Raw genomic sequence first — 13,752 nt, 5'->3', positions numbered from 1 at the left:
AGAGAGCAAGGCTTGAGTCATTTATGACTTGAAAGCCATGTTGGAAAATATCCTTTCCAATGTACAACTTGATGTTGTTCATGACTTCCTGTCCAATGTTGAATCCCTCCTGCCCCCATTCTGTCCCATAGATATCCTCATAGACAAACATGGGGTTCGAAACGGGACGGGTCCTGCCTGCTCATTACAAATTGACTCTGAAATGAGTCCCTGTAGGGACCAATATTGATCTCCTTAACTTTTTCTTTGTGTGTGTGGGGGGGGGGGGGGGGGGGGGGAGGGGGTCATTGTATTAAGTTTTTTGCAAAAAAGAAAAATAACTGTATAACAATACAGATCCGACATCCGTACATCAGCCAACTTGAGGGAGAACACGTACATGCCCACCAGTGCCCAATAAAACGATCAGCATAACCCACAATAGAAGACCATATATGATCTATTTAACATTAACAGAGAAAAAAACAAAAACAGGGATCGATTTCTCAACAACAACTCAGTCCACAGTACGCACTCTACAGGAGTCCTGTGTTGCATCAAAAAAAAAACTTCAGGAACAATATCTGAAAATTTAAATATTCTTAACTCATGCAAGGTGAAGTAAAACGTGACATTAAAACGGTACCGCTGACATGGCTTACATAGAGCGTTTTTGCAGTCATTGTTGAGAAATCGATCCCTGTTTTTTGTCTGTTAATGTTAAATAGATCATATATGGTCTTCTATTGTGGGTTATGCTGATCGTTTTATTGGGCACTGGTGGGCATTGCTAGTTCAGATTGCGGGTGGGTGTGACGTTGTGGGTGTGACAGGCACTATTTAGAGCTCTGGAACTGCTACTGTGGGGAGTGCAAGATTCACACATGGCCTGTCAGGTTTAAGAGTGTTCTGACTACACAAACTTCCAGTATTTGGCCTCTTTGCAGATTGCGCAGAGCGATGGCCACATACGTATTAATTGTAATTGCGACTGAGAGAGTGTGTGAAGAATGTACACAGCTGAAGCCTTTGAGGAGTAGCGCTGCGAGGATGCTGTGGGAGTGCGTGAGTGAACCCGGGGGGGGGGGGGGGGGGGGTACGGCTGGGTGCACGGATGCTCTGTGAGGAATCTGAGCGCCTCTCTTTACAGCCCTGGCACGGTCCATTAATCTGAGAAAAGAAGGCAGACGATTCATAAGAAAACTTGTGCCCCACGCGTTAGTATGCAGACAGTGTGCGCACGTGTAATCGTCATTAAGCAGAAATTAATGAAAGTGCGGTTTCCCAGAAGGCGTTCTCTGCAGACGGCTCCTATTCTCAGGCGGGCCCCTCTTTGTTTGCGGCAACAAAAGATGAACTGAGGCCGGGAGTCGGATGTTGTAGAGCCCATTGTCGGCCTAGAATCAATATGCTCATTTGTCGTGGTCTTTAATTCTTGCCTTGGGAGTTGGCTATTACCGCCCAGGCCTCTCTGAGCAGGAAGTGCAGTATCCGCTTATGTCCCCTCTTGCAGGCCGCATCTGTTTTTATTGACGGTCTGTCCAAAAGCACCGTGGAAATGGACGTGATCGTGCACCATGAGGGATGGCCACCAGCCATGTCTGCAGGTTTGTACTGTAGCTGATTAGGGGAATTTAAGACTACCTGCTCAGGCCATTGCTTTTTTTGCATTATTGCTATCAGGGGATGTGTTACTGAGAGAGCCAGGGGTGCAATGAGTGTGTGCACCTTTGCACCACCTGGGGCACTTTGGTATTACAGAAGGGGACACAAATGCTTTGTGCAATACAGCTGGCGCTGCGCTGTGGCCAAATGCAAATGCGAAAATTCTTTAGTCCTGCACATATTAAGGATGCAGGCAAAGAGGCCATCAGAATGCACGCAGTCTACGGGCCACATAGAGGTGATGTACAATCAGAGCCAGCACCTATTTGTGGGGGATATGGGGGCTTCAGCGACCCCCACAGAAATCCCTCTGGAGCTGGGTGTACTACTGTCCTACTCTGCACCTAGTTCACATACGTAAGTGTATGCCACATGGAAGAACGGGATTGTGCGCCATATCTGTAATAAAGCCCCAGTTGTGGCAGCCCAGTTGAGGCAAATGAACACTACAACTCCCAGAATGCACTGATTGTTCAACTTAAATCTCATACCTGGAACCTTTCTGTTCCGGTGACATCGAGTCAGCTAGTCACTCTTTAAATAATATATAATAATCTTTGCAAAAATGTCTGACCCCAGAATTACCAGAAGAAGTAACACAAGTTGCTGCAGCTCTTGAGTCTAAATCACCTCAAGGCACTCCTTGTATGGAGGAAAGGCTGCACACAGAAATTCAGCAAATGGTGCTTTTGATTGTGACTATCTTTAATTGTGCCTACTCCAACCACCATCCTCTCTAGGCCAATGCAATGTGAATCATTGCACAAGGCTCACAAAACTCTACTTATAGAGCTTCGAAGCTCTTACTAAGTCATAAATAGCTCATCATCTATATTATTATAGCATATGAAATACATTGAAGGGATGAGTGCTAATTAATTAACTGATATAAAAAAGAATACTCCAAATAGGCAGTCCTTCTTGGAGTACATGTTGCTTTCCATTGCATCGTTAACTTTTTAGACATATTACAGTTAGGACCTCGCGCCAAGAAACAACAGATAGATAATTTCCATGGTAGCAGGAGTAACTTTGACATGAGGCGCTACATATACAACAGTCACAAATATGTATGTAGTACATATGGGGGATTCGTATACTGACAACCTACCTAGCCAGAAGACAGCGAATGAGGTCAGTGGACTTCAGGTGAGGTCAGATTACAGAATCTAGCACATCTTGGAGGTGGGGGCATCGAATTGGAGCAGTGCAGCATAGAATGGTGTTGTACATAGTTGCCTTACACATATTTATTTACACTTTTGGAGTGCCTAGAACCATCCTGTTTTTCTTGTCAATTGGGCATTCTGGAATTAGAACCTGAGCCTCTGTTCCCTACCGTTGGTCACATATTCTTGTCCTTGTCAAAATCACTCGTAATACTGTGTCATAACACATAGGAGCCTGAAATCCCTGTCCAAAAACTTTTTCTTATGCTATCTAGTTGTGACATCACTAGTCCCATAATAAGACAATACATAGCTGCCCAGGTGTAATAAATAGCAAAACACACAGTTGATGGACAGAATGTAGAACAATGTCATACATTCACCCCAGTACAAGGATCTGGGCCTAAATCCATCGTTTTGTTGCACTCCACACCACCCTGGGTTAGACACTGGCTATATGCAAATCAGCTCTGACCCTGTGCCTCATGGGAACAGTCCAGTCCGAACTACCAAGCCATGTCTTTCCCAGACCGGAATCAAGCATCCAAGGACCGGTTTCTGGCTATCAGCCTTCATCAGCCTGAATAGCCTGACTCCAGTGGTGTGGAGAGCCTGGGACTCACGTCTGAGCATACCCAGCCCACTTGGGGTGAAAATTGCAAAACACACAGTTGATGGACAGAATGTAGAACAATGTCATACATTCCGGTCTGGGAAAGACATGGCTTGGTAGTTCGGACTGGACTGTTCCCATGAGGCACAGGGTCAGAGCTGATTTGCATATAGCCAGTGTCTAATCCAGGGTGGTGTGGAGTGCAAAAAAACGATGGATTTAGGCCCAGATCTTTGTACTGGGGTGAATGTATGACATTGCTCTACATTCTGTCCATCAACTATGTTTTTTGCAGGTGTAATAAATAAGCACAGGTGATTTGTGACATCACAATTGCTCTGCTCAAGCCAGTAGGCAGCTGCTGTTGAAAGAATGAACACAAGAATTCTCTTCTCGCTCTTAGGAATTGCTTTATTGAAATCAATAGTTGTCAGCAGAAGCCGTCATTTATGGCCGTATGTTATCTTTCTTGCAGTGTTCTAGCTCCTCATAGGACGGCAGGAGTTGCTGTGCTTGTTACCACAGATGAGTGGTGCCTATTTGTGAAAGGGAATTGCGCTTGGCTGTCATTGACAAGTTTAATGTTGCACTTAAGTTCCACTTGTATTCTACACGATCGCAACCATGTTCATTCATACGAATCGGTAAGAGACCGGGGATTGAAGCTTTTTGGGGGGACGAGGGTAAGGGGATGACCATTCAAGCTGTCACTCTTTTGACTGCAGGCTGCATCTTTGCTTTTTTGCACAAGTCCTTGTGGAGCTCTTGCTGAGGAACAGACGGGGCAGGCAGAGGGATGAAATTAGAAGAGTCAGAGCTGTGTCAAACATAAGCACTACCAGCATTTGTCACGTCACAGCAAAAATATAAACGTCAGAGGGGAAGGTGCAGACATATTATGGAAGAGACTGAAAGGAAGGCAGAGGGTGTAAACTATTGGCTGTTGGAATTGTGGATTAGTGGTTAAATTTAAGGTTGTATGTAGGACCTTCAGAACAGAGCACAAGTCACTGAGCGCTATGCCCAAAGATATGCTTGTGTTCAAGTGCAACTTTCATGCAAAAATTATCTACAAAATGTGTCTTGCACTCAAAAATACCTTTAATTGTGCAATATTACTACGCCACTGTGATATAATAATGGATGTGAGGAAATTCCACTCAGGGGGATTTACCTCTCTTCAGCCTTCATCTGAACATGAAGCTTGTATGTTTGTCTGTATCATTTTTGCTCTGCTTTATCTTTCCCACACTTGTCATAGTTTTTCAATGAAAACTCCATATTGTTCATTGGGTAGCAAGTATATATATATATATATACATATATATATATATAAGACTTGAAGATGAAGGATCACAAGAAAACAACAGTAAGCCAGGGCAAAAATCTGGATCCCAAAGGATACAATGAGTCACAAAGAAATAAAATATCCAAGAAAGAAGTGACTCAAACAGATATATTCACCAAAGAACAAAAATATATTTCCACTACAATGTTTCAGCTTCCGCCTTCCTCAGGTAGTTTCAAGATGGTAAGCTCAGTGGCTGCACAGATGACACAGCTGAATTTTCAAAAAGCATCATGAGTGAAGATTCCATTTGGAATGTGGAATCAATGCAGTCCTGAGAGTTCTTGAGATATGCAGTAATCAGGATGTATTGTCAGTAATGTTCAGTCCATCTGGATGCAATAGGAAACCTGTAAAGACCATCTACAGGATCTTGCTACATTATTTAGAAGGCGAGGCTATCCTCTGCATATCATACAGCAACAAATTGAAAAGTCTTTGGAGTTACCCAGAGAAGCACTTATTTGGAATACCAATGTCAGAAACAAAAGTGACAGAACTCTATTTGTAGTTGACTATCATCCATCAGCTCCCAACTACAGAAATATAATGCAAAAAACATTTCCCTTACTGTCACTTGTGAAAAATTACAAAAGGTTTTTCCAAAACCGCCAGTCATTGCTTACCGCAGAGCTCCAAATTTACGATCTCTTATTGTGAGAGCTGAACTCAAGCAAGCTGTAACAAATGAAGGGGTTCATTACTGTGACTCTAAAAGGTGCATCACGTGTGAATACCTTTTACAAACATCATCGGTTACTAGTTATGTTACCAGAAGGACCTATGCAATAAGGCAGCATCTTACATGCCGCTCAACATGCATTATTTATGTGATTCAGTGCCAACGGCAAAGCTGTAAAAAACAATATGTAGGCCAAACAATGAATGACCTCCGCACACGATTCAGGAACCACAAATCAGCAATAATTAATACGAAAATTGACCAGTCTGTAGCCAATCATTTTAACCTTGTGGATCATTCACTATCAGATTTGAAGATTTTCCCCGTGGAACATGTCTCAAAGGAAGAACTACTGGACTCCAGGGAAAACTTCTGGATGTACCGTTTAAAATCATTGCATCCAGATGGACTGAACATTACTGACAATACATCCTGATTACTGCATATCTCAAGAACTCTCAGGACTGCATTGATTCCACATTCCAAATGGAATCTTCACTCATGATGCTTTTTAAAAATTCAGCTGTGTCATCTGTGCAGCCACTGAGCTTACCATCTTGAAACTACCTGAGGAAGGCGGAAGCTGAAACATTGTAGTGGAAATATATTTTTGTTCTTTGGTGAATATATCTGTTTGAGTCACTTCTTTCTTGGATATATATATATATATATATATATATATATATATATATATATATATATATATATATATATATATATATATATATATATACATACATACATACATACATACATACATACATATATATATATATATATATATATATATATATATATATATATATATATATATACCAAACACACAGAGTTGCCTCGAATGATGGAGCCCAACACGAGTGTGAATTTCTGTTTGCAATTTAATTGAGGCTGCAGCTACACAGGTTCGAAGCAAACAACACCGTCTCATCAAAGTCTATTGCCGACGCGTTTCGGGCTCCTGCCCTTTGTCTTAGGCTGACTTCTGAACAGTTATGCAAACACGCCAATAGTGAGCTCTACATTTAAACAGTACCTGCCTCAGTGGGCGTGGCTGCCCCGCAGCCTCATGGTCTTCGTAGTCTTGGCTCAGAAAGTATTTCTCAAGTGAGTTTGGCGTGTGCACTGTAATAAATCATAAAATAAGGTCCCAAGTGGGTGGCTTGCGCTTGGAAAACATTGCGAAGCTGCCATCAGTAGTCTCAATCACAGCACTCGTCCCAAAATGGTGATGACCGGTTTGGCACCACCAGGGTCCGTCACAGCAGCGGGGCTCTCATCGCGGCTGGGCTCGCCGCTCCACATCAAACACACATATATATATATATATTCAGTGAAAAAACCATAGGTTTCACACCAGTTATAGTTAGCTGGAAATTTTACTCGCATAAAACCATTTAAATCCCCACGTTATAGTTAGTTGGACTCACTATAACTTGCACGTCTGCAATGGACTGCTGATGACGTCACATATTACATCACTCATGCATATATTTAAATATTTAAACATTACTCGCTAATATATGTATTCACTAAGATACACTTAATAAGCCAGTTAACCAATCAATTTTTTTTTTAAAAACACTGTCATGAGTGATGTAATATGTGACGTCATCAGCAGTGCATTGCAGACTTGCAAGTTATAGTGAGTCCAACTAACTATAACGTGGGAATTTCAATGGTTTTATGCGAGTGAAATTTCCAGCTAACTATAACTGGTGTGAAATTTCCAGCTAAGTATAACTGGTGTGAAACCTATGGTTTTTTCAGTGAATTTCAAAGGTTTTTTAAATGCTAATTCCTAACTATAACTGGTGTGTAACCTATGGTTTTTTCAGTGAATATATATATATATATAAAATTTCTATGGCAAAATGAAACCCCGCATTTTGTTCCTTTTCAAATTCAATGTATTAAGTGTTACCACTTTATTCCAATCAAGATGACTTCAGGTGTGCCATATTTTTGTCATAAGTAAGACTGTTAGCGCTCTAGTTGTTCTTTAGAACACTCTGGGACATTATGTCATTGGGCTATAGTTGGGCTACATCTGGCTGATATTTGGGCTACATTTGTTTTTTTTGTCTCTAGTGGCCATCTTTGGGCTACACTGGGCTACATTGGGCTATATATAGCCCAATGTAGCCCAATATATATTTTTTCAAAGTTAATTTTCGTAAAAACCACTGGAGCATATATCTTGAGACATAGCAAAGGCACATCGGGGTACCAGTCCCTACAATTTTGCCAAGTTTGGTGGAAATCCATTCAGCCGTTCGGGCTAAAAGTGAGTCCAACCGCCCTATGGAAATTAACATGGGGAAAACACATTTTGGGACCCCCCTTTTATCTCGGCCCCCCCGAAACTTTCAGGGAAGGAGCGGAGCGCAGCGAGGAAAAGTTAAGGAAAATTACAGGCAGATCCCTCATTCGGCGCCAAAGTTATTCTCAATAGAATGTTGCGGATTTCCTATGGAAAACTATCCTAACTATAACTACCTACTGGCGACCGCCAGTAGGTAATATATATATATATATATATATATATATATATATCCTAATACAGTTCAGTGTAGAGAGTGCTAATGCCATTTTGGTAAGTAGTGGGCCTCCCAAAGAGAGGATCATTTGGTGAGTTTGGAGGAACACCTAAAGACTCAAAAGTTTGTAGACATTCTCAAACTTTTCTCTGGCCGTTTCCGGCCCTAGAAATGGTCAGAGATATACACTTGTCAAGTGAAAAAGTAATTCCCTTGTCATGGCGAAGAAGGGAACAGAACAATCCCATAATTGGCGTGGATTTAGTGGACAGGGCTTTGCCACTAGGAAAAATATTTGTCTCATAGAGTAACGAAATACAACTGGCCAAATGCAATGGCGGTCGTCTGTGCACCTTTGTGCATTGTGTGCAATCGCATATGTAGAAATGCCTCTGCTTTGTTACGATTGCATATTCAGAAATTGTTAATGGGAGACTACATGGAACCTGTGACTGTTTCAGGTTTCCAGGAAGAGCCTTTGAAACCCTTGTGAATTCACAAAATGAATAACTCTGTACCCATGTGAGATTGTAAACCTCAGCATGTGGATGTACTCATGTTTTTGGCTAACCCCGCCCTTCCCGCGCCTGTACTTAGGCCCTTGCTATAAGATTCCCAGGCCTGGGCAGAGTTCCACGTTGTGACCAAAAAACTCTGCTGCACTACGTGGAGTTCCGCAAGCGGTAGAGTGCATTAAGTTGCACCATCCATTTTGATTTTCAACGCCATGTGTTTGTACCACAATGTAAAATCAGCGTGAATGGCACCATGCGCTGCGCAAGAGGGCGCTGCTTCTTTCTGTTACTCAAGTAGATGTTCTAGTTAAGCGGTAGCTTCCTCAACGCGAACTGAAGGTTTCTCGATGCGAGCAGTAGTGACCATCCACGACCGTCCGCGTTGAGAAATCTCACAGGGAGGTAGTCTGGGGTAAGATTTCCCATGCTCGCCAAATTGACCTTGGCAAGAGCAAGCAAGGAAAATCTCGGCTCTGCAAAGTCCATGCGCTACGGGGAGTGGGAAAAACTGTGCAAACTCCGCAAGCTGAGCGGAATTTCACGCCCAGGCCAAGAGATTGCCGGATTTTGGTGCAAGGAGAGTGGGGTCCAATATCTCTAGTTCTGGGTAGTATCCCCGCCCCATATATTGGCAATTCTAAGTTTTTTCCCCAGAATGGGGAATAACTTAACAGAAGTATAAATACTGGGTCCTTTTATGTGCAGTTTTCTCAATTCACGGTACAAATCCAATGAAAGAGCTGGAAGAAAGTTTCAGCGGGACAGCCAGTGGGCGTGGGAGAGTGTGGTGGGGGCATAGGGCTCAGGGCAGACCTCAGCCTGTCCATGGGGAGCATTATCTAACCCCCTGTGCTGCATTAGGGGTAGTACGGATGAGCTGTGCTGCTGTGCAGTCTTTGTAGCAGCACAGACAGGTCCGGAGTTTATGCCTGGAATGATCGGGTCTGGCGTTTGTGACTGGGTCATACCGGGGCCACAGACCTTTGTACCTGGCTGTAGGTGCCATCATTTCAAACGGGGTTATCACGCTGTGGTACTGAGAGCCGTAGCTGAAATGTGTGGTCATGGGCTCACCCTGTGATTCGTTTCACATAGAAGGATGAAAATGAAGGTTTTACGTAGCACAGCTCTAGAAACTGATCCGCTTCAAGGCGCTTCTTGATTTCAGAGGAGGGTGCATAAGGGGATTTGAAAAGAATGCACCAGGGGAGATTAGAAATAAAGGGGCCTCTTGAAAATAAAGCTGGGTTTGAACCAAAATGTAGCAAAAAGAAAACACATTTGAATATCAGAAATGAGTGAGGCAAAAAGTCTGGTGCAGATTATCAAAACCAGACCAAATAAATAATCATCCGAAAAAGATGTTCAAGACACAACTGTGCTTCACGTGACGTCTTACCTTGCACTTTCTCCCATCCACCGTCTCCTCGCTGAATTCCTCCCCGATTTTGAAGTTGATCTCTGTGGTCCGGACGGTGGTGGAGGTTTTGATGTAGAACCGGTCCCCATCCTGTCGGATTTCTACGTGTGGTTTGGACGCAGCGGCCCCTGCTACCTTCCGGAGCATGGCATTGACGCCTACACAAGGAAAAACATTAATGAGGCGCCTGCAGAAGGTGGATCTAGAAGGGACTGCTTTCTTTTCTCCTATTTTATGCATCTAGTATATGTGGATGCATTTTATATTTATTTACCTCTTGCAGATTTGTATTTAGTACATTTTATATGTACGTGTTTTCTATTCATTTGGAAATGCATTAGTTATATATATGTACTATTTATCTTGTGGTGACTTGAAGGCTGTCACAGGCCAGAGATGTCTGCTTCAAATTTATATTTTCTTGTTCTTTGTTCCAAGTTTGCAAATTCACCCATAAAGCTCACAGTTTAGAATGGAACTAAGTGTATAATAAAGACTTGCTGTGCCTTTACATGACTACCACTCTCTCTCGTTATTATCTATACATTAGAATGTATGTTTCTAGAACTGTGAACGCAAATTGTAACCCTATATTCCAAAATGTCCCTACCTGTCTGAAATTGACCTGTGATACTGCTACAGTGATATGATAAAACATTCGGGTTTATGGTGCATGTCGAAAAACCACCAATTTACTTTAAAAAGTCAGAAAGAAAGTAAATATTTAAAATGTATTTTATTTAGTGTAATTATATTTAATGTATTAAAATATAGTTTCCTGTGAGTCATACTTGCATTCGAGTTATTCAATGAGAACAAGACCAACAATTGCCAATTCTCCGATAAAGAAGACCATACCTCACAGATAAAAAAAATGCATTTTATGTGACCAGATGAAATATCTATGGATATCTTAAGAAAGGTTCTTACCTAGAGCTTTCAAGAGGTCGTCGAAATGTTCACTGGATTTCATCCTCCAGGTGCCAGCAAAGTCGGGCATCATCTTGGTTGCGGAGGTGCGGAGGCTGCAGAGGGCTCTGTCAGGCACGGGGCTCGCGGGCTTCAGGCAGAGCCTCCTCTTGGCTGAGTGACACAGCCAGACTGATCTCCCGTTCGCTGCTCGCCCTCCCCTGTGAGTCACATCAGAGAGCGCGTCGGTCACCCCTGTCCCTCCCTCACCCAGTCCCACCGGCCTCACTTGGATTCGCTCCAACTCGTCCCCGCCACACGGAGGGCTTTCGTCAAAAAAAGGACAGCCCCTCCCCCAAAGGAATGACAGGGACCGTACTGTGATCTTCAAATTATACCTCAACAGAAAGTGTGCAGCGGCGTCATCAGTGTGTCATGGGCCCTGGTTCAAGGAAGGAAAAGGTCCCCCAGTTATCCGAGTTCAATGGCGCACTCAGGCCTCTGGGTGCCGGTGTGACTGCACCTGCTGCACCAGTGGAAGCCACGCCCCTGCACGCGATCTGATTAAATAGACAGACTCTGCTCTCTCCATTCCCTTCATATAATGCACGGAGATCTGCAGTGCCTGCATACGCACCCCTGCTGCTGTCCGGGCTTCAGGAAAAGACAGGTAGATTCAATCTTTCAAATGTCTCCTCATTTGATCCTGACAGCAGCAAAGACAAAAAAAGTTACATGAGTGGAGCAAAACCTGAACTTCGAAGCGCTAAATAAGGGTTAGTTATGACAAGGGCTAGCCACAGGCATGTGTGGGCTGTTTCCTTGTGCCCGAATGAGGTTTTACTTCTTTTTATGGTAATGCTGGGCTCATTACTCGTCTGTTAGCACATTACTACTGTAACATGCCACGGAAACATACATGCTGACAGGCAGAGTCAACACACAAGGTACCCATGACTTCATACATAACACCACACACACACACATGCACCTTGAGGCAAGTGTGACTACAGGGGTCCCTGAGCCCTCCTCCCATGGGGCACTAAAGACCCTACGTTGGGGTATCTCAGAACTGCAACGTTAGATTAGAGGCAGACACAGGTCGCCCTAATAAAGGGACAATATCTGGTGTTATATTGAAAAATACAGGAGCCAATCTTTCATCCCGAAGAATGCCGCGGACTCAATAGAGCCATAGGCAGAAACATGTCGCTGACGCTCACAGTGGGATCCACAAGATAGACCCTGGGCATTACCAGCACGTCGAAATAGACAGCCAGGCCTTGGGCTAATCACTCGAACCATAACCACCATTTCGGAAACGCAATGACGGTGCCTAGAGAACGAGGGTGTCACGAGAGTCAAGGACCTCACACTACGCCTATGCTCTTGGAACATTAACAGCCTCTCAACAAAAATCTCGGACCAAGAAATCGTACTGTATCTAAATACATTTGGCATAATCATTTGCAGGAAACATGGCTTGCTGACCCACACAACTTACAAAACTTTTATGTGCTTTTCCACACCGGCCACAAAGTGCGGCAAATTTGGCCACCGATCAGGTGGACTGGCAACCTACGTTTCCACGACCAACATAACATCAGCAATGGTTGTTGGCTCTTCTTCGTCAGGCACCATAGCAGTCAAGATCACCATAACTCATTGGGGAGGGCTAGATAAGGTGGTGCTAGTCAACACATATATCCATCCAAAACATAAAGTCAAGCACTCAGAAAGGCTAATAGGCCAAGTAACGAGTTTCATAACTGAGATGGAAACCCCAAATTTCATTCTTTCCGGGGACTTAAACCAGTACCTTTTTGGCTCGACAGCAGGCAAAGAGGCCAGCACCCAAACCTCACTCTGTAACATCCCGACTCAATGCGCACCGCTACACAGAAGTAAGAGCCGTAAGAACAATTGCCTCCTGGAAGACCTGGAGCATCTCAACCTTAGGGCTCTTAACTGAAGATTCCCATGAGACTCCCCCTGTGTCTTCACACTACTCCTTTTCAACTTGCTCCATATTAGACTATATGTTTGTGAGCCTATCACTGTTCCCATGCATCCATGGATCTAGAATGGGGGACAAAGGAAATAGTGATCACTGGAGGGGGCAAGATGGCGGCTGAGTGAGAGGAGCCGCGGAGCAGCAGCACGTTGTGGTGCAACTTATCCCCCAGATTCCTCACCCTCGCACGGGAACAGCCATTAAATCACTACCGGCCTTTATACAGGACAAAACCCGCTCACCCATGTTGGATTACTGCTGCCGTGGTGAAACAACGCGCCTTGCAGGAGCCTGCAGGTGAAACAATTACCAGGAGCAGCTGGAGCAGTCAGGATCCTTTGGTTGCTGACGGCGGCGCTGTCGATCTGGGTTCGGCGTCGGCAAAGCGCTGGGCGTGTTGGGTGGTCCCCGGCAGCGTTTCAGCCCCGAGCGAAGGCAGGGCTTGGGAACGGATTCTGCTGGTGTGGACGATACCGGGAGCAGACGGCGGTAGCAATGGCCCCGAAATCAAACTCCGGGGCGGCAGCTAAAGCGGCGGCCGCCGCAAAGAAGAAAGCACAGGCTGCTCAGGTCACTTCCCAAACAGCAGTTAATATAGTTAATACAGCACAGTTACAAGAAGCTGTTTTGGAGGCTGAGACACTAACGGAGCAGTCGGAAACCCCTGAACAGATCAAGAAAGGCAAACAAACGTCGGTGCGGTCAAAGCAGACTCCCTCAATATCAGAACTCCTTGCTCGCAATGGCAAAAGTCAGAAAAGTGCAGTAACTGCAGCACCTCACACACCAGTTAAAGAAGCAGCACAAGATTCAGGTACCAGCGCTGCGTGTGCTCCACTGCTGGGGGGTGTCGGAAGTGCATCACTTGAATTGGCTGCTGAGAGTGTTGTCGTTCTGCCTG

At 44.2% G+C, this 13,752-nt stretch overlaps 1 protein-coding gene across 1 annotated transcript in view; it reads right to left on the bottom strand.

Moving 5' to 3' along the window:
- The window catches only part of CRABP1 (cellular retinoic acid binding protein 1), a 163,773-nt gene extending 152,748 nt beyond the window's left edge, over positions 1–11,025 (bottom strand). Inside the window, exons 1-2 of the mRNA XM_078684642.1 lie at positions 10,859–11,025; positions 9,908–10,086 (exon numbers count right to left, since the gene is read on the bottom strand). Coding sequence (XP_078540768.1) covers positions 9,908–10,086; positions 10,859–10,931 — 252 coding nt within the window. The 5' untranslated portion in view covers positions 10,932–11,025. The remainder of the gene's footprint in view (positions 1–9,907; positions 10,087–10,858) is intronic.
- Positions 11,026–13,752: the final 2,727 nt, after the last annotated feature.

This window comes from Lissotriton helveticus, chromosome 3_2 (genome assembly GCF_964261635.1).
Source record: "Lissotriton helveticus chromosome 3_2, aLisHel1.1, whole genome shotgun sequence".
Taxonomy (NCBI): domain Eukaryota; kingdom Metazoa; phylum Chordata; class Amphibia; order Caudata; family Salamandridae; genus Lissotriton; species Lissotriton helveticus.
This window is presented reverse-complemented; position numbering and strand designations above follow the sequence as displayed.